The sequence below is a fragment of the Ambystoma mexicanum genome, chromosome 10 (genome assembly GCF_040938575.1).
Source record: "Ambystoma mexicanum isolate Mex_15411 chromosome 10, UKY_AmexF1_1, whole genome shotgun sequence".
NCBI classification, from domain to species: domain Eukaryota; kingdom Metazoa; phylum Chordata; class Amphibia; order Caudata; family Ambystomatidae; genus Ambystoma; species Ambystoma mexicanum.
The window spans coordinates 1,530,603,622-1,530,631,249 of NC_090932.1; the positions used below are offsets into that span (position 1 = coordinate 1,530,603,622).

The following is a 27,628-nucleotide window of genomic DNA, read 5'->3' on the forward strand; positions in this document are numbered from 1 at the left end:
TAAACAGCTTGGAACCAGGTGTTGAGCTTCCTTTCTCCTGGGCCATGTCCGCAGGGTAGGCCTTAGAAACTTCTGGAATCCTCCAAGAAGCATAACTCGGCGAAAACATCACCCTTGAGGGGCGTAGAAAATTCCGAAACGGGTCCCCGTTGATCCGAAGTAGAAACGGTGAAGCTTGAGGCTCGATTGACCGAAAAAATGAGATTCAACGCTTTGAAAAATCGCAAAACGCAGTAAAGCTCCAGAGCTATAGTACGACACTTGAACGTGCGGTAAAAATCTGAGGAAGGCTGCCAAGGGTGGGGCTTAGGGAGAGGGCAGTCATTGACTGGGGGCAGTATGACCCAGAGACCAGTGATTGGTTACTACTAAGAAAGACAGGTCAGAAACGAAACTGATACTGATTTTTTTCTTTACCGAGGATTCCCAGCCTGACGACGGGGAATATTCATGACCATGTGAATCCATGCCAGACCCCATGCTGGAGAAAGTTACGTTTCCTGGTTGCATCAGGAGTTTTGTCAGTTGGACTAAGTGTGGGGTTGGGGGGGTGAGGGTGCGGATCGGACCTAAAGGGTTTTTAGGTTTTTTTGCTGAATGACCAGATGGATGTGTCATTTCTCAATTGGGTAGGGAGGGCATTCCACAAATTAGGTGCTGATATAATGAAACTTAAAAATGAATAAAGAAATACAACATTTTTAAAGAAGAAGGTTGCATCTATGAGATTTAATCTGCTGAATTTATATCAACTATTTTCAATAATTGTGCTTGGAAACTGCTTTAACTTATGTATTGCGCAATACCAACTATTGGAACACAATGAAAAATACATTCAAATAAAAACAATGATGGCCAGCCCTCAATAGTATCCATGACATATCACGGCTATGTTTGGTGTTCTCATGTAATCATTTGTAGCTAAAGCCCCAAAATCTTTCGGTTTGTTATCTCTCCACAAAGGAGACAGCATCGAGAAAATATGAGGATTTTCCAAGCACTTGATCATGAATAAACTGCAGCATTGTAGAATTGCAAACCAGACTAAAGTAGAGCACGTCTAAGGAGGAATTTGTGCCAGACCATCTGACACCATTTTTGTGAAATAAGGAACACAAACTGTTACTGGTTTTGGTTACTGTTACTTAACACAGCTTACAAGAAAGTTGCTCACCCTGCCTCCAGGATAAGCATATGACACCATGTTCATTTTCATGAGGTGTACATGAATTAATGAGGGTAACCCCTATGAGAATGAAACGACATTGTCCAGAAAGGTTTTTTTATCAAACTGTCTCTGTGTAAACAATACAGAGCAAGTATTCAGAAACCAATGGAAAACAAAAGCCATTTACCTGTGGGGAACGTTATGCTGTTGCGCCCACAGGTCCCCAAAGAGAAAAAGGTCTGTCATTGATTGAGGGAAATGCAAGCTCTTGTAGTGGGATATTTGCAGCACACAAGTCCTACATATGAAACTGCTGCTGAATGTGTAATACACTGTACCTCCCGTATGATGTATTTTTTAGAAAGAACCTACTAAGACAAGGCTGGAGGAATTCAATCAATGCTATTTTGCACCTTCTGAACATTAGGTTGAAAAAATAAAATTTAAAGATTGACGTTTATAACGCAGTGTTAAATTGTAGTTAAAATCCCCAACTTGGCCCAACTCCAGATGACTGCTTTGCTGGTTGTGTACGTCAAAGGTGGTACATGGAAGTAACCACATGCATAAGGTAATTTTTAAACCATCAGAAATGTAGTACCTAGTACTGGCGAAGGTCTGCCCATACCTTTTTGCATAAGTGTCATGACAGCATGTCTTTTTTGGGAAAAGGCCAATAGAAGCATAAGAAAATCAAGTTTTACGATTAGAAAGTGAACGAAGACGAACAAGAAAAAAAAATCAACAAATGTAGAGGTTCTTTTATGTTGAAAGAGCAACAACAAAAGCTTTAGTCTTATTCACCATGTGGTGGGGAGATGACCTCATTTTCTCGTATAGCTGTGAAGCAAGGTTAGTTCTTTCAACACATATCCAAAACAGCTGAAATTAAAAAATGTAATGAACAGGGTAATGAAAAAAGAGCTACTATTTCTGAAGGATTCCCTTTCAACGACACATTAGGGCTCACCATCACATTCAGTCTATCGAAACCTCTGCTGATGAACTGAAATGGAAGCCATGAACATTTTCACCTGTTTCAGACGATGGCTTCTTTGTCTTTATCCCAAATCCATGGCGGACCACAGGATGATTTCCCCCATTTCCTTGGGAGAAATAAGACAAACGAACAGAGAAGAATCCAGCAGGGAGGCAGAGGTGTGTGACACTCTAGAAAGGTCTCCAGGCAGCGACAAGTTCCATTGGGCTCTGACAGACTTGCACTGCAAATGGCAAGCAGCTGTTACTTTTAAGGGCAGTGGGCCACAACCTGTGGCGAGGGCTGCGCAGACGGTCTAAAAAGCACGAGTATCACTCAAAACAACATTTGTATAGCTTTGTCACCATTATACATCCAGTGACAAAATCGGATCAACCCCAAATAGAGGACGTGACCCTCTGGATTTTGCTGTGCAAACGTTTTTGTTCTGAAATCCACAACAAACACTTGAGTTTCAGACCAGATAAAGCAGTAAAGTGATGGCATGAACCACTTTAGCACAGCACATCAGCGAAGGAAACACTCACTGCCCACAGTGGTGCCGTAGTGCCTGCTCTCTGGCCTCGGAAACACTGGCTGTACCTTTTCGAAGCACTGAGAGGGGCTATGCCTCACTATAAATACCTTATGGCACTTGTCCTGGGAGGTAAGCAGCTCTTTGCTCTTGAAGAGAAGTTTACTTTCCATGGAGCCGGTCTTGGCTGGAGAGTCCAAACCCGATATAACAGACCTAAAATAAAGCAAAGTTTTGTGTAAACAGTGCTGAAACAAACCTGAAATGCTAAAACTTTAAATGAAAAAGTCCGAATATTTATAATGGAAAAAGAAGGTCACGCACTAACAAGTCAACAAGAACACCACTACGTAGTCAGATAGCTCAATTTTTAAAATGAAAATGCAAAAGAGGTACCACAACTGCATCTAGAACTGGCATAGTGTTGTTGCAGCCTCTCTTAACGGTATACCACAAATGCAGAATTCATAGAAATCCCCCTACCCCAAGCCACATCGCAACGAATCACAAGTACAGCCCTTCTTTAGCATTAACTTCAACCAGGTAATTAGTGGGCACGTGGCATGCATAGCCTTCTCAGTGTTATCACAGTCTTCAGGCTCGCACACTGTATAACTGAAGCAAATAACATCCACCAGCTGCTTAACAGGAACATGCAGCAATGAACAAGAAACTAAGAAAGCAACAGCAACTTCTACCCTAATCTACAACAGAGTAAGTCGTACGTCCCAAACTGAGCAACATAAATAAACCTGCTACATGTAGTCACTTTTTTAAAAATTGTGTATTTGGTTTCTTGCAAAAGCTTTACAACATTATTTAATACAGAAATTCACAAAAAGAAAAACAAAAAAATGCAGTTTCCCCAGCGGTTACACATCGGGAATGAATAATACTTTCAATGTTAATGCAGACTTTATGAGCAGGGACCTTCGGGTAAGCAGTCAGAATTAAAGAACAGACTGTTCAAGACTGAGCTTCTGCCAAACTAATTACATTAGGATTCTCTAAACGCCATATGCCTGGTATCAGACACAAGACAAGGATGAGTGACTGGCATGCTTTTTTCTGGCTGGAGTTCACATGTCTGTGACTGCTAAGGTTAGCTCAACTTTGCAGGATGAGCTTATTTATTGAGCACCACCATACTAAGGAGCCTCCAGAATCACAGGGCAGTGTGAGGGCAACAACTTACCTTTGAGCATAACAAGTGTAAGGGAGGCATAGTAAGATAATTTCGCATTTATATACCGCTACGAACTCTCAGGTATTTGAGCGCTGCTTATTATTACCCACGGTGTGGTGCTTATTTATCGACCTCGGAAGGATGAAAGGCTGAGTTTGGCCCTACCGGGATTAGAACCTGCGTGAGCAAGCTCTGCACGGATGTCAAAGCCAGCACTCTACTGGCTGTGCCACTTGACCGGCTGAAGATAGACAGAAGTGACCTAAGTTCAAGAGTGTTTATTTACTTATTCATTTAATGTGTGCTAGTTCACAAGGAACTTTTTACATATAAACACAACACACATTAAAAACATCACAGCAAAAGAACAGGTTAAAACACAGTTAATACATATTAAAAAGAAAAAAAACAAAAACACTTCGGCATCAACTTCACATCACATCAACACCTTTCAGTTTAACCTCATGTTCCGAACCTGATAAAAACGATTCACAAGCTACCAATTCGTTAAGATGGTTAATACTTGATAATAGACTTCCCGTTAGTGGACATCTGATGTTAACCGTCATTATCACAGTCACATTCTTAACCAAGTTTTAAGACTTCTTTTATAAAAACGTATAGCAGCCAACGACCATATAAAGGATTTGTCGGTTAAAATGCGTTGCTATACCAAACCTTTTAAAAGGAACAAAAAGTTGGTCTGACGTTGCATAGTCAGTTCAGGGCAGTCAAGCGTCAGGTGGTGTATAGTTTCGTTCAAGTTCTCCCTTTTACAAAATCTACAACACCTCAAATTGCGGGGGATGCTACCACGGGCCACCAACATTTCGTTGGTGGGGAACAAATTCAAACGAAAGCATAGAGACTGTCCACGCCAATATAGCTATGAGGAGTCGAGGGGACTTTATTTCAAGGCACTGTTGGTACCATTCTTGAAGGGCGGGCAGAGACTTAGAGTCTAGACCATGCTTCAACATCACCAAACTTGATCCCTCTTCCGCCCGATAGATCGTCCGCAGGAAGTTTAGGTTTTCCCAAGTCTCCAAAGCTTCTAGCAAAGTCAGACCCAGTTCGTACCTTAGAACCGGGACTGACACTCTGTCTGGCAACTTTACAATTCTCCTCCAAAATACTCCTTCAAGCTTGGCCCAATGCGCTCTAAGGGAGTCGAATGTCGTCTCAGCACCAGAGGTCACCACCGGTACCACCATTTTACAATAGAATGCACGTACAGGAATAATTGAGAAGAACCCACATTTCTTATATAAGCACAGTGCCTGTACGGCCAATGCGGAGATCTTTTGTTTCTTTACATCAAATCGTCTGGCTCTATTGTCTCTCTGGAAGATTGGGAAGCCCAAATGTACAAAGTAATCTACTTTCTCTACAGGTTTCCCACCAATGAACCACTTGAATTGCCCTCCTGCCTTTCTTCGCCCCCTTGCATACTAAAGATTTTTGATTTGGGGACGCAGATCGTTAAGTTGTTCTTTTTGGTGTACGCCTCCAGCGTGCTTAGCTGACGCTACAACCCGATAGGCGTATGGTCCATTAAGATCAGGTCATCAGTGTATAGTAGATAATTGATCGCTGTGGCGTTTAATTGGGGTGGGGGCAGTGCTTAAAAGGGTGTGACCCAAATTGGACAGGAAGACAATAAATAAATTCTGTGCCAATCGGCAACCTTGCTTCAGGCCTCTTGCCGTATAAATCGGATAAGTTAATGTGCCCTCTCTGTCCAGTCGCACGCGCAGAGAAGTGTCCCATTTGTAGGGCTATCAAGATGGCCAGTAGGGCAGGAGGACAACCCCATTTGTCCAATTTGGCCCATAAAGTGTTTCTTGGAACTGTGTCGGAAGCCATGGAGAAATCTATGAAGGCAACAGAGGTTTATTTTTTGTCAGCGCCTCCTTTTTTAGCAGTTTCCAGCAAAAAACCACTCCATCTCGGTGCCTACTCCCCAAGAAAACCCTGTTTGAAAAGGATCCATCCTTTGGTTCTCTTTAGCCCAGTTTCGCAGGTCTCTTAGAACTAGGCCTGTGAATATCTTAGCTGGGCAATCCAACAGGGATATCAGCCTATAGTTGGAAGTGCTCAAACGGGAGCCCTTTTTAAATATTGTGACAATTGCTGTTAGCCAAGTCTCTGGCACAGCCTTCTCCCCAAGTATAGTCCTGAATATACTATGTAGGACACCTGCCCACATTTCTGGGTTGTTTTTAAGAACACACATTGCCAGGACATCAGGCCCCAGAGCCATTGATTTTTTCTCCTAGAGATCAATTGTAACAGATCTTCAGAGTCCCATTTTAACCCCCAATATGTCGTTCTTCTCATGAACCCAACAGTTGGTTGGTGGGAGAGGTGGGGGGGTAGGATAGCTCAGGGGCAACGCGTTTGTCTGGGAAGCAAGAAAAAGCAGAGCAACAAAGATTCGAAATTGCTTAGAAATCAATCTCTGGTATTAAGCGCGTTATAAAAGAACAACAATAAAAGTTAGGTGTTTCACAAGTGCTTTTATTTAAATAATAAAAGGGTTGGGGAAAACGCCTCACTATTCCCAACTCTATAAGGGGTTTCCCTGCCTCAACAAAACTATGTGTCAGTTGTCAGGATGTCAAAATAAAAGTCTGCAGTCGTGTCCAAAATCTATTCGAATTCTCGCACTCAAATACCACAAACTACTAGCTGGAAAAATAATGTATGGCTAGTTGCTTTCCTACAGCGTTCCTCCACTTGTTTATACCAGGGTTCAACTTGTACCAAGGTAAATAATATGCACAACGTTCCCAACCTAATGAACCATTCCACCAACTCAGCGAAGACTTGGTGGGTTTTATTACTGTTGAGAGAAAGGATTTCCTCTCGGGGTGACTAATACTCCAATGTCAAAGGGGGACAATCCACGCCCCCTGCTCTTCTCCTCTCACCAGTTAGTAGTTTGCATTTACTTATATAATATGCTCAATGCCAAGGAGGACAATCCATGTCCCCTGGTCTTTCCTTAGGCTTGTGAATATGAACTGTTCTTCACGTCTTTGATAGGAAAGGTACATTCATTGGCCAGGTATTGTCAACTATAACTCCCAGAATCACTGGGACGAGGAAGAGTGGGGCTTGTACCAGGCAAATGTGTATAATGCACGTTAGATCTTTTAAATGTTTTGCATCTCCCTTACCAGGTAGCTTTTTTGGTGTCTTCAAAGGTGTTTGACCTGATTTTACGTTCCTACCAAAGGTTGGTGTGAGACTTATTTGTATAGGTTCCTTTTATATTAGGCTTGCTTCCTTAGAGATAATCGCACTGGGCCTCAAGCCTGCTAAGCGTTGGTTTTCCTTGTAAGTTATTTATATGTATGCAGTTTAATGTGTCATGGGGTTTCTACTCCACTCGTTAATCACGTAAGTTACCGTTTCACATTTTTTTACGGATTCATACAGGCTAGTTAATAATTACCTGGGGATTCGCTCTGAGGTGCAGGCTGCTGCTTGTGGGGAGACTTCGTCTTCATCAAAGTTGTGCCACTGCAATGTTTCCCTCACTGGCTTCCTGGTTCTCTACCCAGTCTCTCCGGTTCGGCTGCGATACCAGTCGATAAAGCGGGCGTCACTCAGACTTTCAGCTGTACTCCCGGCCTAGTGTTGTAATGAGTTCTGAGCAGCCGGTTGTTGAGCTGCCCTCCAGCATTCACTCCTGTGTCCCCCTCTATTGCTCGGGTCCAGAGCCGCTGGCACAGCGCCTCTCTTCCCAGATTTGCTCCTAATACTGCTTCGCATTCCAGTTCCTACCATTACTGCTGTCCTTGCTTTCTCTTCTGTTCCGTCTCGATAGTTTATTACTGAACCTTCTCCTGTTTCTGCAACTATCACGACTGCTACCATCACAATTCCTTCTGTCACCACCACTGATTTTCTCCTAGCGCAGATTCCTCTCATGCCTGCCACTCTTAGAATTCAACTGCTTTTATTGTGTTTCCCGGCCACTACTTCCACTGCCCTTACTGCTCCTGCTGCTACTACTACGACGACGACTTCTGAATCCTCCTCGGAACGTCCCTCTTCAGTTTTTATTTGTGCAATATTTTCAGTGGCTGTGCAAATATTAGCGCGCTGCTGGTACTTTTGTTCATTCTTGTATGGCCTCCTCGTTGCAGTACTACTTACTCTTGGTACTGGAGTATGTGAAAAACCAAAGGGTGTTTCACAACCTAGTCCCCGGGAATCCCGTACTCAGGTGGCCAGGGAAAGGCCATCGCTTTTGGATCCTGACCCTGGGTGTGGGCAAGTGAGGGAGGATCACATGGGTAGGGGGTCCTCTGGGAGTGGGGGAGAAGCACCCAACGGTGAGACACAATGGCCCTCATTACGACCCAGGCGGTAATGGTTTAACGGCGCCGTAAAAGGCAGCGGCGCCGTTAAACCATTACCGCCTGATTACAAGGTCCCTTCGCGGGACCCGTACTTAACAACTGGTGTAGACCAGCCCTTAAAGTGGGTGCCGCAAAGGGACCTTGGCGATAATTACATCAACCGCTATTAGCGGTGCCGTAATTATCGCCTTCCCCATTCCCATTATGCCCTATGGGGCAAAATGGGAATGGGGAAGGGCAGATGGTGAATGGGGAATTACCGCCCCCGCCAACCTTGTGATGGGGGCGGTAATTCCGCCATCCACCATGGCGGAGACCGGCATGGACCATGGTGCTAATAGCACCATGGTCCAACGCCAGGGTCGTAATGAGGGCCAATATCCCCTTTTTTCCACAACCCATCTAAAACCTATCCCTGCTTATTTTACAGGAAACTAAAACTCCCTTATTTCCCCCCCCAGCTGCCACTTTTCCCTGACAAAAGGACTGCACCAAGGAAGATGGGGAATGAGGTTAGAAGGATTACCTCCCCTAACTTGCATTGGCCCCGTCCCTGTAATAAGTCCAGGCAGAGTCAGGCACTTAACTCTAACAATGTACACCTCCCAATTATTAGCACACCCTGTGAAGATAAAAGGTGGCGCACACATGCACACTTAGGGGAGGATAGGTACGAGAAGGAACAGCGCTAGCGAGGCTGATGCGAACCAAGCTGTGGAAGGTGGAAGGCCAACGGGCTGATCGACGGTTGGGACGATCAAGAGAAAGTTGTATTTGTTATTGTTTAATGGTCAAGATAAATCCCATTTTTGAGTTAGGTCCAGTAAGGAATTCTACCATCCCAAATAAAAGTGTAAAAAAAAGATTTTCAAAACTTGTATCCATTGTGTCTGTGTCTACTATTGATATCATTGAGTAAAGTAGTGTGCCCTTAGGTTGCGCCAAGCCTCTCAGTAGTATTTCCTCACATTCAATTCTGAGTCAAAACTGCCTTGTTTTAGTTTTTAGTTATTTAATTTGCAATAATAGGGGTCTCAAAAGACCAAATTAGACTTAATATGTGTGCCCGTCTATGTTGACACATGTTTCGATCTTCAAGGCCCTTCTCAAAAACAGGCTTAGTTATTTACAAAACAATAAGTCTCCATCCATGTACATACTGTATTAAATGCATTAAACATACATGTGCCACCCCAATTGTATAGCCATACAGAACATTTGGGGTTGGTATCAGGTTGTAATGATAGGAAAAGAGACAAGAAAACGGCACCATACAGCATTAGTTGAAGATTCTATTACAAAATCCCATCATGCATCGTAATCCATTGTTGTGTTCAGCCGCGCATTTATAGGGGAATAAAACAAACAAAACACCTTGTGGTCATTTGGTTACATTAACCCAATTCCATGCTTGAACGTGTCTTTTCCATTTAAGAGGTGTGTCTCCCTCAGTGGACACAGCAAGGAATTTCAAGAATTGGAATTTTTAGCTAAAGACAAATCTACTGTAATTAAAGAAGCTGACAAAGGGGGAAAAATAGTGATGAATAGACACGACTATATTGCAATGGCTAAGTCACACTTAGAAACCCCACAATGTTATAAGACTCTGAAATCAGATACCCATAAAGAAAACTGAGGAATTGAATGATCTGATTCTTAAGTGGCACAGACATGGACTCAAAACAGACATGAGAAATCATTTCTCATGGATAAAGAACCGATCCTACCTACTATGTATTTTCTACCTAAAATACATAAGCAATATCAATTTATTCCAGAGGCAAGACCCATATTAAGTGGGATTGGATGAGCTACAGAACCCTTTTCCGAGTATCTGGACAATATCGTATGCCCATTGGTGAATAAAGTACCGGCTTATTTAAATGACACCACAAGTTTCCTTAATATGATTAAAGACATAGTATGGCAACCAGGCTACCTTTTGGCAACACTCAATGTCCAGACATTGTATAAATCAATTCAACATAACTTGGCTATTAAGACACTGGAAAAAACATTCAGAGAGTAACTCTGCATCACATTACCAACTTGTTGAAATGCTTAAGAAATGTTGACAGCCACACTGGAACATAATAAATTCATTTTGAATGATACATATTACCAACAACTAAAGGAGTAGCTGTAGGCACGAAGTATGTGCCACCACTTGCAAATATCTTTTTTTGTTAGGATTCTTTTGTTTATACAGAGCAGGCTTTCCATGAGAAGATTCTTTTTTGGTCAAGATACACTGACAATGTCCTACTATTATGGCAAGGATCAAAGAAGGACCTAGATGCATTTGTTGAATGGCTAAATTCTAAACATTTTGGATTTCGTTTATTGGCAATTCAAATCCGAAAGAACAAGTTACTTCTTACCTTGTAACGTTCTTTCGATGGGATGTCCCTCCGACGTATTCCTTATCTTTGATAATTCGTCTCCAGCTTGCTGGCCTTGGAAATGTTTTCTCTGTAGAGGGCGCTGCGCGTCGGCGTCCGCCGAGTTGATGTCCCTCGACAACCACCGTATCGGCGCCAACGTCACTATGCCCATAAATAGCCACGTACAGCGTCCGTTGCTCAGTTCCGTTTTGTAGCATAAGATAAGTCATGCCTGAATTGGTTATTGACCTTGAAGGAGCGTAAGCTGCAACCACAAGGGGAGTATTACTGCGGGGATGGATGGGAGGGGCGATAAGGAATACGTCGGAGGAACATCCCATCGAAAGAACGTTACAAGGTAAGAAGTAAATTGTTCTTCGAAGGGATTGTGTCCTCCAACGTATTCCTTATCTTTGATAGACTCCCATAGCAGTGGCATGTAATTGGAGGTGGGAGTAATAATGTCATGTATCCCTTTAAGGAATCAGCCGCATGTAATACGGCTTTTCCAAATCTGGTCTCTTGACTAGCGGAGGAATCCAGGTTGTAAAATTTTGTGAACGTATGTGCGGACGACCATGTGGCAGCCGCACATATGTCTCGGACCGGTACCCCTCTTTGGAGGGCCGGAGAGGCTGCGATACCCCTGGTTAAATGAGCCCTAAGATTTTGGGGTGGCTCTTTCCCTGCCAGTTTGTAACATTTCAGAATGGCCAAAATAATCCACCTGGAAATGGTCTGTTTTGTTATGGGTAGTCCCAACTTGTGACCTTGAGTATCATACAAACAGTTGGTCTGCTTGCCTAATCCTAGCCAGTCTGCTGATGTAAAAGCTCAAAGCCCGCCTTGGGTCCAGCCTATGTAGCTTTTCTTCCCCTTTCCCCGGATGGGGAGGAGGGTAGAACGAAGGTAAGGTAATTTTCTGAGTAATTTGAAATTCAGAAACCACCTTTGGGAGGAAATTAGGCTTTACCTGTAGGACAACTTTGTCCTTATGGAAAATTGTATGGGGGGGGTTTACAAGAGCTTGTAGCTCGCTCACCCTCCTAGCAGATGTTAGTGCTACCAATAGGACAGTTTTAAGCGTGAGAAATCTCAGCAAACAAGAGTGGAGTGGTTCGAATGGAGTACCCATTAGGAAGTTTAATACGAAATTTAAGTCCCATAAGGGAACTTGGAATAGTCTTGGAGGATAAACATTAGTTAATCCCTTGAGAAATTGTATTACTAGAGGTAGTTTGAAATACGATGGTTCCTCCCCAGTGCGCTTGAAGATTGAAAGCGCTGCGAGATAGCCTTTTACAGTGCCAACTTGAAGGCCTGAGTTTGCCAAGTAGAATAGAAACGATAACACCGTTGGTGTACCACATGAAAAAGGGTTGATATTCCCTTCTCTACACCAGCTGCAAAATTTGGCAGCGGTATAAAGACTTTGTTGCTGGCCTTCTGGCCGAAAGCAACACCTCCATGAAGTCATGAGGGAGGTCCCAATCCTTGTACCTCACCCTTTCAGAAGCCAAGCGTGAAGGTTGAGGGTTCTGATGTCTGGATGGAGAACCTGACCTCCCTTCTGCGAGAGAAGATTCTCTTTGAGTGGAAGACGGATTGGAGGGCAGATGGACCTATCTAGAAGGTCCGGGTACCACGTTCTCCTGGCCCAGTCCGGGGCAATTAGGATCATGGTTATCCCGAATCTTCTCAACCTCCTGATCATTTGAGGAATAACAGGGACTAGTGGAAACGCGTAAAGGAGTGGGAACTCCCAGTCCACTACGTACGCGTCTCCTAGAGCTCCTCTCGGGGGAAATTCCCTTGAACAGAACAGATCGCACTTACTGTTGGTGCTTGTGGCGAACAGACCCACCTGAGGGGTTCCCCAAAGGGCGAAGATCTCTTGAAGGACTTCCTGAGCTAGCTCCCACTCGTGGGAGACTGTGCTCTGCCTGCTCAGTGCGTCCGCTGTCAAGTTCTTCTCTCCGGCTAGGGGGACTGCCGACAGAGAGATTCCTTCCTGAATTGCCCAAAACCTGAGCTTCATTGCCTCTCTGCACAGTGGTAGTGACCCTACGCCTCCTCTTTTGTTGAGGTAGTGCATGGCCACCGTGCTGTCCGTCATTATCAGGACATTTCTCCCCTGTACTGATGGCAGGAAAGCTTTCAGCGCTAGTCTGATCGCCATCAGCTCTAATAGGTTGCTATGTAGTCTGGACTCCGATGGAGACCTACGACCGCTGATGGTCAAGTCGTTGGCATGGGCTCCCCACCCCGAGAGTGAGGCGTCTGACTACTGTCATCTCCGGCCATTGTTGCCAGAATAGTTCTCCTTACAAGATGTTCTCTGGATAGGCCCACCATTGAAGGTCGTGGGCTACCTTGTCCGGAATCCGGAGGAGATCTGTCATTCTCCCTGAGAATTGCGACCACTGAGTTCTCAGTGCCCACTGAAGAGACCTCATTCTCAGGCGAGCCTCTGGCACAAGGAAGATGCAGGATGCCATGAGGCCTAGCAACCTCAAAAAGTTGAAGGATGGGAGACGTTGGGCATTTTGGAACTTGTTGACCATCTGCAGAATACCTTGAGCCCTCACCTCTGGTGGCGAGGCTTTTCCCAGGGAAGTGTCCAGGACCGCTCCAATGAACTGGAGTCTCTGTGATGGTATCATCTGTGACTTCTTTAAATTGAGGGAGAAGCCCAGTTTGTGAAGAAAGTGGCAGACATAATCTAGCTGGATCTGAGCTTGTTCCGAAGATACAGCCCTGATCAGCCAATCGTCCAGGTAGGGGTAGACGTGGATCCCTTCCCTCCTTAGACTTGCAGCCACTACCGACATTAGCTTGGTGAAGACCCTCGGGGCGCAGGTCAGCCCAAATGGCAGAACTCGAAATTGATAATGAGAGTCGCCAATTGCGAACCTCAGGTATTTCCTGTGTTTGAGATGGATTGGCACATGGAAATAAGCATCCTGAAGGTCCAGAGATGCCAGCCAGTCCTGGAGCTGGAGGGCCTGAAGGATCTGAGAGAGAGTTATCATCTTGAACTTGTCCTTGCTGAGGAACTTGTTCAATTCTCGTAAGTCCAGGATGGGTCTCAGTCCTCCGCCTTTCTTTGGTATGAGAAAGTAGGGGGAGTACCAGCTCTTGTTCCTGTCCGCTACAGGTACCGGTTCTATGGCACCTTTCTCTAGCAGGTCTATAATTTCCGGCAAAAGGAGCGGATCTGGAACTTTTAGAGAGCTGTGCCCCGGTGGATGACTCCGAGGGATGTGTAGAAAGGGTAGGCAGTAACCCTGGGCAACTGTCTCCAATGCCCAAGCATCTGACGTTATAGCCTGCCATTCCATCAGATGGTGAGTTAACCTGCCCCCTACAGATGTTTTGTGTAGAAAGACCTCAGAGTGGTTTGGGGGCGGCTGATGCAGATGCCGAGGGTAAAGAGGCACCTGCTGCTGCTGCGGCTTTAGTACTTTTGACCCGTCCACCTCGGGTGGATCTCCTTTGGCCTCTTTGAGCCGGCTGTCCTCTGCCTTTCCCGAATGCGGAATAATAGCGAAAGGACTTTCCTCTTCCAGAGGTTCCTGAGGGGCGAAAAGGAGTTTGGCGGATTCCACCTCCTAACGATTTTGCCGCTTATTTAGATGTCTGCAACTTTTTCCAGACTGTCATCAGCCTTTTTACCGAATAAAAAAGAGCCGTCAAAGGGCATATTCAAAAGTCTGGCCTGCACATCTGGAGCAAAGCCAGACTTACGCAACCACGCATGCCTGCGGATTGTCTTACTTGTCGCCATGGCCCTGCTGATTCTGTCAGCGGAATCGATGCCAGTTTGAAGTGACTCGCACATGGCATCTTTGCCATCTTTAATAATGTTAAGGAAGGCTTCCCTTTCCTCTCCTTCGGGTATGCAGTCAGCCGCTGATGAAGCACACTCCCACAGTGTGTGACTGAACCTGGCGAGCGTACAGGTGGCATTGATGGACTTCAATGCCATACTGCAAGCAGAAAATACTTTTTTTGCCATAGAATCGTACCTTTTGTCATCTCTATCCTGTGGGACAGTAGGGTAAGCGGACCTGCTACTTGATGAAGTTGCCGCTTGAACCACCAGACTCTCTGGAGTCGGGTGTTTTGATAAGTATTCAGGGTCAGCCGCAGCTACCCTATACTTGGCTGACAATCTTTTATTGACTGCAGGGATAACTTCAGGAGTTTCCCAATTAGATGAAATCTTTCTTTGTACGGCTGCATGGAAGGGGACCACAGGATCCTCCTGTGGACCTTTGTCTAATATGTCTGTCAGGTCATCCTGTTGAAAAACAGGTGAAGGCGCAGACCAACCCATAAATTCAACAATCCTTGCCATCAGGGTTCTATAGGGTGTTTCAGCATGTTCCCCAGGGTCTGGTTTAACAAATTCCACTTCTGGGGGAAGTGTCCAGCCCACTTGCCTCATGTAATGACTCCTGTAGGTCTTTCAACCTTCTTTCTTCAGAGGTGAAATCCTCTGAAACCGGTAGTGTGGTCCTCTGCAACCCGAAGGTTTCCTGGTCAGAATCCTCCCCTTCTTCATAGATTGAAGATAATCTGGGGTACTCTGACCTCAGAAATGGTGTAAAACCCATTTCTAAGGCAGAAGGAGCGAAACTCGTCATTATTGGGCGAGAAAACGTCGATGTCGTCGACGCCGATGTGACAGGCTTCGAAGGCGCCGAGAACGGCGTCGAGAAAACTGGAAGAGGCCTCGAAGAACTGGAGAGGATCGGGATCCTACTCGAGGATGTCGACGACGGTCTCGGCGTCGTGCCGGAGGCTCTTGGTATCACCCGTTGGCTGTGAAGTAGCCGTGGTTTTCTCTTTCATCGGCGTCGATGATGGCGTCGAGTCGATCGACTGATGTTGTCGAAGGGTTCTTCGACGCCAGCGTTGATGGCGCCGATCCGCGTCTGAGGGATCTTTGACGACGGCGAAGACGGTGCCCTCTTACCTGATGGCACGTGGTGCTCTCAGGTGGAATCTTTCGACGGGTGCAGCGACTCGCGGCGTTTTGATTTTTTCACCCGCGGTATCACCCTCAGCTGTCTTCGAGGGGGTCGAGGCCGCTTTCTCGAAGACACTTAGCATTTTCTTCCTGAATTTCTCCCACTCAGCCTGAGAGCTGTGTTTTGTGGGGCAGGAGACCCTTTCTAGGGAAACAGAAGACGAGGAAGGGGATCGTCGACGTCTCTTCTTTGAGTGTCTCGATCTCGACGAATGGTGGGAGCTACTTCGAGATCTAGAGTGGGAATGCTTTCGACGGCGAGGAGACGAATGCCTCGACTCAGCCGAAGAAACCTTCGAGGAGGTTTTGACTGACTTACCTCTCTCGAGCTTCCCCTTGCGCTCCTTCAAGGCTTTCGCAGTCACGGACATGCAGTCCTCACACTCCGAACAATGGTGCTCGGCTCCCAAGCACCACAAGCAGATCCTGTGTGGATCCGTTATCGACATTTTTTTACCACAGTCTCGACATTTTTTTAAGCCGGATAGCGGCGTTGTCAGTTTGAGAACGAGTTAGTATTTTTGAGTAAATCTAGAAGGTTTATCTGACTGAACTGAGCAACGATATTCCCAGGCCCCACGAAGCGCGGAAAAACGGAACTGAGCAACGGGCATGGTGACGTCGGCGCCAATACGGTGGCTGTCGAGGGACACCAACTCGGCGGACGTCGACACGCAGCGCCCTCTACAGAGAAAAAATTTCCGAGGCCAGCAAGCTGGAGAAGAATTATCAAAGATAAGGAATACGTTGGAGGACACAATCCCTTCGAAATAGAGTTTGTGGATTTAAGAATATATGTATCGGGAGATAAGCTCCGGACATGCGCGTACAGAAAACATACAGAAGTGAATTCGACCCCATTTGCTACCAGCTGTCACCACCAATCTGTAATTCAGAACATACCAACTGGCGAATTTACAAGTTCAAGAAGTAACTACGAAGAACCAGAGTTCTTTGATGAAAAATGCACTCTTACTGATAGATTTTGAGAAACCGGGTACTCACTGCAAAGCATCAACGAAGTATAGATACAAGCACAATCTACTCAAAGGAGTGAAACTGAAAATAAGATCAACTGATACAGAGACACAATCAACTTTGTAACCCAATATTGGAAAAATCATTATAAGATCCAAAATTTGTTGGGGAAATATTGGCACTTGACCTCGAAAAGGACCTGTCCAAATATATAACTGAAAGAGCTACAGTAATTTTCAAAAGGGCCAATACCCTGAAGAATAAACTAAGTCCCTATTACCTACCAAGTTTAAATGTTGAATAGACACGGACATGGTTACAACCGTCAAGAACAGGCTTTCATAAATGTGGCGTGTGCACTATGTGCAGGTTTAGCACACAAGAATACCCAGGAGTTCAGTGATCTAAGAGGAACAAAAATACAGATCCAAGACAATATTAACTGCAAATCGAACTTTGTAATCTATGATATATGTGTATGTGCGGAAATCTATTTAGGTAGTACAATTCAACAATTAAGAACTAGAATCAGAACATTTCACTTCCATTGGAAATCAAGATCCTATATTTCCATTTACATAGCACTGGCAGTCTACACATCAATTACAGAACAAAAAAGACCTTAGAATCATAGGTTTGAAGAAAATGTCCTGGGGGGGGGAAGGGAAGGAGACAAATGGATGCAAGAATGATATGCAGAATGAGGGCTACAGAATTAGGATTGAACACGGACCATGAGATGGGCTCGTGTTTGGGATGAATATCATGTACAGTTTACATATAGCAAATCTTTTTTGGGATGCGCAGCACCTAAGGAGGAGATGTTCTAAAATTAATGAGTTTCAAATAATGTATTTGGCCTGTACTTGTTTTACTGGTATATGACATTTTTCTTCTCCCTCCCTGGGGGAGTTTTTCCTGAGTGGTGAAGGGTAAACAAGAATCTATATCAGCACTAAGTTAAGTTTTTTGAGCATGACCTCTTGAGTGTAGCACTTAGGGAGGGGTCTTTCTGAGAAATATACGACTAATTTAATGTATTCATACTTGTTGGTTTGGATGGGTACAGGATAAACTTTCACTTTCCTTCCTGGATGCATCAGTTTTAAAATACAAACATCACCCATGGTACTCGCCCACTAAGCATATAAACTGGCTTTCACATGCTTTAACATAGTAATTCACTCAAACTTCAAGGTTGAATTTTAATTTAAACTTTGACCTGGCATGGTCAATTGGTTTGTTAGCGTTTAATATTGCTGACAAGCAAGTGTTCAAGGTGTTTTTTTCGATTCTAGAACATGGCTGCCAAGGAATCAGGCAACGTGAACTTGATGACATCACAGGTTTATAACAGGCGGGATCATGGAGGAATTTTCCTCTAATGGAAAACTGATAAGCTAAGAGAGGGTACAAGCCTAATAGAAGTTGAGGCATCAGAGGACAATATTTTTTTTTGTTGTAAAACAAACCTGTAAAAGGTACTGAACTTTGGATTTAGCTAATGTTCAGACTTGTTCAAGTTAAAATAATTGGCGAGTTTTACCAAAGAATGGGTGGGTCCAAATGAAAATTATCTCTTTTCAGAACATAGGGAAGAAACCCTTCTATACGAGTATGAGAAATCAATAAATGGACAAGGACACAATGGGCCTCATTACACGGTAGGCGGTAAGGGTTTACCGGTACCAGTATTTTACCGGTACCGATAAACCCTTACCGCCTTACTACGAGGTCCCTTTGCGGGTTGGAGAATTTAACTGTGGGTAAGTAATTAGATACCAATACCGACTACTAAAACACACTATTATGCATACAAATCACACAAGGTAAAATTTAGGAATCACCAGCAGAGATAACTTTGTTTTGATCGATTGAATGAACGCAAGGGTATATTAAATTCATAGGAGCATGTAACTATACGTATGCACTCAGGGAGTCACACCTCTTAAATGGAAAAGACACAGAGCTTGGAACTGGGTTAAAGTAACCAAATGGCCTCAAGGTGTTCTGAACACAGCAATGGATTACAATGTATGATGGGATGTTGTAATAGAATGTTTAACTCATGCAGTATGGCACGGTTTTCTTTTGTCTTTTCCTAACCATCCAACCCCACATTTTCTGTATGGCTATAAAATTGGGGTTAAGTGTATGCTTAATGCATTTACTATAGAATGCACTTGGATGGAGACTTATTGTTTTGTAAATAACTAAGCCTGGTTTTGAAAAGGGCCTTCAAGGCCGAATCACGTGTGAGACGGGCAAACATGTGAAATCTAATTTGGTCTTTCGAGACCCCTATTAGTGCCAATGAAATAAACAATGAATTTGTGACTCAGAATTAAATGCAGGGAAATACTACGAGATGCTTGGCGCAACCTAATGGCGCACCACTTTACTCATTGATTAAAACAGGTGTAGGTATACCTTACGTTATCTACAGGATCACTGACTTTTTTTTTGATTCAGAGACACAAGTCGCAGAGAGATAGTCAATATACCCATCTACTATTGATATCATGCCTTCAACTCAAATACCTTTCCTACAATATAGACTGTCAATTTTTCAGGTTCTAAACTCTGAAGGAATTCTTAAAAGTTTTCTGGTGGTTGTTTTTCTCCCACCTTGGCACTGTGATGGTTCCCCAAAAAGTGGGTGATACCTTCAGGTTCACCACACTCTGCACCACAATCTCCTACCCAGTGTCAAAAGGTGCAGTGGCTGATTAAGGTGCAATTTGTGTACCCACAGGATCTCTGTCCAATAAAATCACCTATGGGAAGGTTGTAACAGTGTGGTGTCTAGCGTTGGTTCGTCCCCCAACCATCCTACTATGAACTGCCCCGCCAAGTAACATCATTCAAACTGTGATACCCTGATCCCCGCCCAATGCATAATCCCTTTGAAGTGTACTTAAAACCAACCTATGTCTGCGCCTTTTCCATAAGAACCCTAAGCGTGGAGTCCAGCTTGCGAAATAACTTCCTGGGTATATTATGTGGGACATTCAGAAAGTAATACAGCAGCCAGGGGTGGACCACCATTTGGAGGAGTGCCGCCCTGCCTGCTACGGATAGAGGTAACCTACCCCAGAAGTACATTGATTTCTCCATCCCATCTAGAGCTTATTGTGTGTTGCGTTCATGCTCGGCTTTAACATCATGGTGGATGTCAACGCCCAAGTACCTAAAGGAAGTGGCGGTCCAGTTCAGTTCCAAGGCAGGAAGCTGATCTCTACCCCACCCCCTCAGACGTGCCAGCGGCAACAAAAATGACATCTCAGCTAATGGTAATAATGCCCGAGAGTTCAGCAAATCCGCCCAGGGCGTCCAATATAAAATTGCAGATTGTCCTCGGGCCACCTTATGGAGAGCAACATGACGTCCGCATACATGGAAATCACATACGTCACCCCATCTATCTGGATGCCAGTGTCCGCATATTGTCTGTAAGGAATGCCGCAATTGGTTCTATTGCGAGAATGAAAAGCATGGAGGACAGCAGGCATCCCTGCTTGGTGCCCTATGCTCCGTGTACACCAGTTTGAATCCTTGCCTGATGCCAAACCACTGCAGAGTGGCATAAAACCAGTCCATCTGGCCAAGTTAAACTCTTTATAGCATCAAGAGCTGCTACTGTGTAGTGCTTCCTGAGGGACCCAGTTCTGTCTATTATGTGATGCGGCCGTCGCAAATTCCAGGGGGTGTTTCGGGACGTGGCCAGTCTGATCGGAGTGTAGCAGGTCGCCAATTACACCCTTCGGTCTATTCGCCAATAAGGCTGGGAGCGTGCTGACTTACCATAGACAGGGGTCTATAAGAGCCACATTCCATATGGGGCTTACTGTACTTGGGTATAATGAACTCTCGCAAGCTCAGAGGAAGCATGCCAACCTTGTATACCTCTTGCAGCGTCTAAAGTAGCATCATTGCCAAATCCTCTGTAAATTCCTTATAAAATTCGCCCAGTAGGCCATCCGATCCAGGAGATTTACCAGATGGCAGCACTCCAATCGTAGCCTTCAATTCCTCCACAGAGATCAGGGCATCAAACTATTCTGCTACTTCTCGGTTCAAATGAGGCGATCAGTGACAGTGCTTCGCTATGGTTCGAGTCAACTGTGTGGTCATCCTCCGAATACAAGGTGATACTAGCTATGGAAAGTGTCATTAATCTCGCTTTGCATTCTTGGAGTGACACCACTCACATCCGTGATGGAGCAAATAATTTCTCTCTGTGCCTCATTCCTGCAAAGACAGGCCAGCAGCATCCCTGGCTTGTCACCTCCCTCATGCAACATTTCCGTATACATGGCTTTCCCCAGCCTCTCACAGCCCATGATACACTCCTGCTTCAGCTCCATCTAGTCCTGGATCGCCACCACCTCTCCCATATTTCCATGCTCTGCCTCCTCCAGTAACGCTTCGGCTCTAGATAGGTCCTGTGTTCTATTCCACTGTATGCCCCCCCCATCTTACCCATCACCTTCCCCTGTACAACAGATTTAAAGGCCTCCCATAATGTGCCAACCTCAGCCACGCGGCCAGCATTTTCATCAAAATAATTCTTTATCACTGCCCTCATACTTTCCCCGAAAGGTCTCGTAATGCAACACGTCTGCTTGCAGCTTCCACATCGGAATTGACAGGCTGGGCAGCCTGCCCTGCTATGCAATGAACAGCAGAGCATGATCTGACAGAGCACAAGCTGTGTAGTCTGCCTCAGTGTACTCGCCTACATGTTCCGCCCCAGCGAACACAGTCGATACAGGTGTGTACGGCGTGTGGAACAGAGTAGTGCGAGTAGCCATGTGCATCTCCGTGCAGAGTCTCTCGGGAGTTGGACAATTGAAAGGACCTCAGAAGAGAGCCCAAGGCACTGACAGTAGGGACTGGATTCCAGAGTTTACCATCAGACCTTTCCAGAATTGGGTCAAGCGTACAATTAAAGCCACTGCCCCATATCCAGACACAACCTCTGTATGGGGCGAGTTTGGGGTACAACGAGCAGAATAATGTAGTGGGATCATGATTAGGGGCGTATGTGCCAATTATACACAATTCTAAATTCTCAAGGAAACCCTGCACCAATACCATTCTGCCATTATCTGTCTTGGTCTGTATGACCCGAAAGTGGACTGATGGCGCTGAGCCCAGTATGTACCCGCCCCACGTCTTGGCCATTGCGGTGTGTCGACCGTGAGGTGTGTCTCCTGTAGTATCGCCACAATCAATCTTATTTCTGCATGAGTATGACAACATCTGGTTTCGTTTAATAAAGCTGTTAAGACTGCGCACGGTCCAGGTAACCACCCTCAGGCTTCCCGCCATAGTGTGGTAGATATACACTAGTCCTGCCGCAGTGCGCCCAGTTGTGTCCATCCCAGCCCATCCCATGTTCCCTCCTGGGCCCCAGAGGGGCACCTCTCGGTACAAGAAAGGATCAGGTCCCAGCAATATTCTCCACCACCCCACAAATGGGCCCAGTCTGCGCAGCAAGTGCAATTCCTCCCGTTCCAGCAACCAATTCCAATGCTGCCGGGGTACACTTCGGACAGTTCGGAAGCCAAAACAAAAAACAAAAAAAACACAACCTCCCCCTCCCCCAAGACCCCTCCACCCCAACAATAGCAGGTGCTGTGGCTTCCTGCACTTAACCTGCTTTGAGCAGCATGAGCTCAAGTGGCCGAGCTTCAGAGCGGCATATGTGCAGCAGAAAGCTCACAATATTAGATTCTGAAAGCGGTGAAGCCTCTCCGGTGTAGTTCCTTAGTATGACCCCCACAGAGGCACAATCTCTAGGCGGAACAGCCTTATTGTGGTAAGACTTAAAAAAAATATCCCAGTGGCAGATTCTCCCAGTAGCAAAGAATCACAGTGGGGGAGATTCAAAATAGCACAGACTCTCACTGCCAAAGGCTTACACTGGTACAGGCTACCAATGGGAGGGATATTCATTGGCAGTGACTCGCAGTGAAAATGATTCACAATGGTGAAGATTCTGTGACAAATCCGTTGGTATCGTCATTTCTCCCCGGGAGAGGGATCCTTCACATGGGCCGGGGAGGTGAGGCCGCTATCCGATGTTCCCCCTGGAAGTGGTGCTCAGCGGGAGGATCCATGGGAGGGGACCCCCTTTGTGGGAGAAGTAAAGACCACGAGGGGAGAACACGGTAGGTTACCCACCATGCCGCCAGACACTAGTCACCCAACAACATGGATAGAGCCCAAGCACCCCCGACCACTATGTCTCCTCTTTCTTTTGCTAATTACCTCAAACATAGCAGCCCTGTTGTGATGAATCCTACGGATCCCTCACTGAACCCCTGCCTAAAGTCTCCCGTCAGGTGGCCAGGGAAAGGCAGATGGGAGGGGGGGTGGTCTGTGGGAAGATCACCTAGGAGGAGAAAAGGCCCAGGGAAGCGAGAGGAAACCATGCAGTGAGACCCAATATTGTACTTCATCTAGGGAAGAATATCACATCATGACCTAGTTCCTCATACTGAACATCTGAAGGGGAGGCGACATCAGCCAGAACTCCTGTGGTACAAATAGAAATCAACCCACTTCTCAAACCCATAGAGTCAGAAATGTGCCGAATTTAAAAAAGGGGAAATAAAAGGAAGTTTGTGAATAATAACCGCCAAAAGTCTAGAAAGCCTTATTCCTGATGAATGATTTGTGTGATACTCCTTTTAGAAATACTGGAGAGAGCGGAAATCAGAACAGCAAAGTAGAAAAGGCTAGAAAATCATTACTTTGTTGACAGGGACTTCAAGTCCCGTAAATCCCTCAGTAACTGAGACAGGGAAAAGGGATGTAGAGGAACACTGCAGTAGGAGCTGTAAGTTAATTAGTGAAGATAACTGTAAAGACTAGAGGGGTTTAGCTGTACTCCTGCCCTCTATATGGCAGAGTAGAGGCACAGAGCACCCCAGTCAATATTCTCTATAGGGTAGCAATGGACAAGCAATCAAGGCTTAAGCTCTCAGGATGAGATGCAGGCTGGTTCTTAAGTACAGTGTAGTCCCCAGGCATCCACAAAGGAATGTCCACACACCAGGTTATTGATAACAGGGTTCTTTATATAAATAAGGTCTCAATTATATGACAATGCATTACTTACCGTAAAAGCATTTCTGATGGTTGTATCTGCTTAGATTCACATGCTGTGCATAGGTCCAACATCCAGTGGTCACGGCGGAGTATTGCATTTTGTTTTTCGTAGTCGAAAAGGGGACGTCGACAAGGCGTGTCTGTAACACTATCCCTATAGTGACGTGTGTTGTACCCACAATCCTCACGCGTCGAGGTCCCTCTGTTTGTATTTTTTCTGCCCTGAGGGAGCCTTCTATACGTGAGTGAGTACAGAAAAGAGAGAGAGATGTAGAAAGATGTCTATGTTCCTTCCATCCGAGCGGGGAGGAAGGGTGGGCGCATGTGAATCTAAGCAGATACAACCATCAGAAATGCTTTTACGGTAAGTAATGCAATGTCTTCTGATGTTTGTTAATCTGCTTAGAATCACATGCTGTGCATAGACTAGCGAGCAGTACCCGGAGTTGGCGGTGGGTTATGAGAAGGAACAGTAGAGAAAAGAAGTCTTAATACTGCCTGTCCCACCTGGGAGTCAGATCTAGAGTGTGCATCTAGACAGTAGTGTTTTATAAAGGTGTGCACAGAACTCCAGGTAGCCGCTTTGCAGATGGACTCAAGGGGAACATTTGCAATGAACGCTATGGAAGCCCCAGTGCCCCTTAGCAAGAGTGTAACAGAGAGTGATGCATTGAACAATCCATCTAGATATAGTGGACTTTGAGACTGCATCTCCTTCTCTTCCTGCTTCCACCGAGACAAAGAACTGGTTAGTCTTTCTCAGTGGTCTGGTTCTTTCCATGTAGAACATGACAGCTCTGCGTACATCTAGTGTATGCAGACTTTTTTCTCCCAAGCTGGAAGGGTTTTGAAAGAACGTTGGTAGTTCTATTGACTGGTTTACATGAAATTTCGAGATGAATTTTGGTGCAAACCTTGGATGTGTGCGTAGAACCACCTTATCCTTGTGAACTGTTACGAAGGGGTCTAGAACAGAAAGAGCCTGTAGTTCACTTACTCTCCTAATGGAGGTGATAGCTATTAGGAAAGCAGTCTTAAGAGTGAGGTTCTTAAGAGTTGCCTTGTGCATGGGTTCAAAGGGAGGGCCCATGAGTCTAGAAAGTACCACATTTAAGTCCCATCCGGGAGCTGGGTTAGCTATCGGAGGGTGTATTCTCTTTACCCCCTCCATGAAGGCTTTGATAACTGGTATCTTCCACCACGACACTTTAAATTGGGAAGTGGTGTATGCAGAAAGTGCCGCTAGGTGGACTTTAATGGAATTGAACACTAGACCTGAATCCAGTAAATGGGTCAAGTACAGAACAATATTCGTGGGAGAGCAGTCAACCGGGTTGATGCTCTTACCTCTACACCAGATGGCAAATCTTTTCCACTTGCTAGAATAGCAGTGGCGAGTATTAGGTTTTCTGGCTTCCCTCAGGATGTCCATACATCTCTGCGGGAGTTGTAGATGTCCAAATTCTATGATCTCAGGAGCCAGGCTGCTAAGTTCATGGTCTGAGGGCATGGATGCAGTGTCCTGCCCTTGTCCTGTGACAGCATGTTGTACGGGCAGGGAAGTCTCACTGGGGGAGATAGGGACATCTTCATCAAGTGAGCAAACCATGGCTGCCGGGCCCACATTGGGGCCACTAGTATCATGGTAACCTGTTCCTGGTGCATCTTGTGCACCATCTTGTTGAGAAGGGGAGTCGGGGGGGGGGGAAAGGCGTAAACAAATTTCCCTGACCATTGAATCAACAGACCGTTCCCCTTGGACTGTTTTTGGGGGTACCTGGAGGCGTAACTTTGGCATTGTGAGTTCTCCAGTGTTGCGAACAGGTCTATTTCCGGGAATCCCCATTGCGTGAAGACGTCTAAGACGATGTCTTCGTGCAATTGCCATTTGTACTCTTCGGGCAGGGGGAAGTCTCTGCTGAGTTCGTCTGCTAGCAGATTGAGTTCCCCTGGTACGTGTTGTGACAGTAGGAACATGTTGTGTTTGAGAGCCCACTTCCATATATTCTGGAGAGTGGGTTCCCCCCTGCTTGTTGATGTAGTACATGGCTGTGGTGCTGTCTGTAAGGACCATTACTGTTTTCCCTTGTAGGTGTTCCTGGAAGGCCTTTAGTGCTTTGAACACCGCTAGTAGCTCCAGAAGGTTTATATGCTTGGATGCTACGTTCGGAGTCCAGACTCCGTGAGCAGTTTGATGGGATAGGTGAGCCCCTCATCCTGTGAGGGATGCGTCCGTGGTTAGAGTGGCCTCCACCGCGGGTGTGGCAAAGGGTTTCCCTATTATCAGGTTTTCCTTTGTCCACCACCGTAGCGAGAGAACCAAGGCCTGCGAGACCAACACTAGATCGTCCCATTGTCCGCTGGCCTGACACCACTGGCTGTTGAGCCACTCTTGCATTGGGCGCATGCGCAGGCGCGCGTGAGGTACCAAATAAATACACGACGCCATCATACCTAGCAAACGCATCGCTTTGCGCACCCTCACCTCTCGACCTGCCACATATTGGGGGATCTGAAACAGCATGTTTTGGACCCTCTCGTTGGAGGGGAAGACGAGGCCGTCCTTTGTTCGAATTAGGGCCCCTAGGAATTGTTTGACTTGGCTGGGGTCTAAGCTGGACTTCTTCTCGTTGATGGAGAAGCCCAGTTGGAACAAAAGGTCTACAGTCTTTTGGGTGTTTGAGAAGCATGTCTCGTAAGAATCCCCTGTTATGAGCCAGTTGTCGAGGTAAGGGTATACTGGGATGGATAACCTGCGCAGGTGTGCCGCTGCCACTGCCAGTACCTTCGTGAATACCCTTGGTGCAGATGCTATGCCGAAGGGTAGCACTCTGAACTGGTAGTGTTTGCCCTCTATCATGAACCTGAGGTATTTTCTGTGCGCTGGCAACATTAAAATATGAAAGTATGCATCTTTCATGTCCAGTGTTGTCATGTAATCTCCCTGTGATAGCAGTGGGATCACTTCCTGTAAGGTCACCATACGAAACTTCTCTGGGGTTTGACAAACTTGTTCGCTGGGTGCAGATCTAATACAGGGCGCATGGTTAGATCCTTTTTGGGTACAAGGAAGTACACTGAATAAATACCTTCCATTACCTGAGATAGAGGCACAACCTCTATGGCTCCTTTTTCCAGCAGTTGGTCCACTTCTTGGAGAAGGATGGCGAGGTGTTCTGGTGTCATGCGGCGTCCCCTCGGGGGTCTGTATGTTGGGGAACTGTTGAACTCTATACAGTAGCCGCGGGCTACGGTGGAAAGTACCCAGCGGTCTGATGTTATTCCCTCCCATGCTGGAAGAAAGGATGTTAACCGGCCCCCGACCGGCGTTGCATGGGAGGGGACGTGAATCTTCGCGTCACTTGGTGGTGTGGGAGCCTCTGGGGGTGGAAACCCGGCCTCTTCCCTTGCCACGACGTTGACCCCTCTGATTGTACTGGCCGCTATTACTCTGGTAGTTGCTGGCAGAGTACTGTTGTTCTTGGTTTTGTTGCTGGTGTTGTCCACGAAAAAAGTGCTCATTACCAAATCCCCGCCTATTTGGAGGTTTAGAAATTTGGTCTAAGGTCTTTATAGTATCAAATTCTTTTTTCGCGTTCTCCAGCGCGTCATCCACTGCTCTCCCAAAGAGGTTGGATTCCTCTATGGGTTTATTAATAAGGGATGCTTGTGTTTCCGCCTTAAATCCGGAATTGTGAAGCCAGACGTGACGCTTCAGTAAAATTCCTTGTACCAAAGTGCGGCCAGCCGTCTCTGCTGCATCGAGGGTATTCTTGACGATGCTTTGATTGACCAGAGAGCCCTCGTTAACTGTAGCCAGTAAACGAGTCCTTAGGGGTTCGGGAGCTTCTTCGATGTCCTGTCTGAG

The 27,628-nt window shown here is 45.8% G+C and overlaps 1 protein-coding gene across 20 annotated transcripts in view; it reads right to left on the minus strand.

Annotated features, from left to right (window-relative positions):
* CIT (citron rho-interacting serine/threonine kinase) overlaps positions 1 to 27,628 on the minus strand; it is a 2,264,529-nt gene that overhangs the window by 1,755,291 nt on the left and 481,610 nt on the right. For all 20 annotated transcript variants that reach the window (XM_069619729.1, XM_069619715.1, XM_069619714.1 and 17 more), the window contains one exon: positions 2,793 to 2,898. In XM_069619729.1, the coding sequence (XP_069475830.1) occupies positions 2,793 to 2,898 (106 nt within the window). The remainder of the gene's footprint in view (positions 1 to 2,792; positions 2,899 to 27,628) is intronic.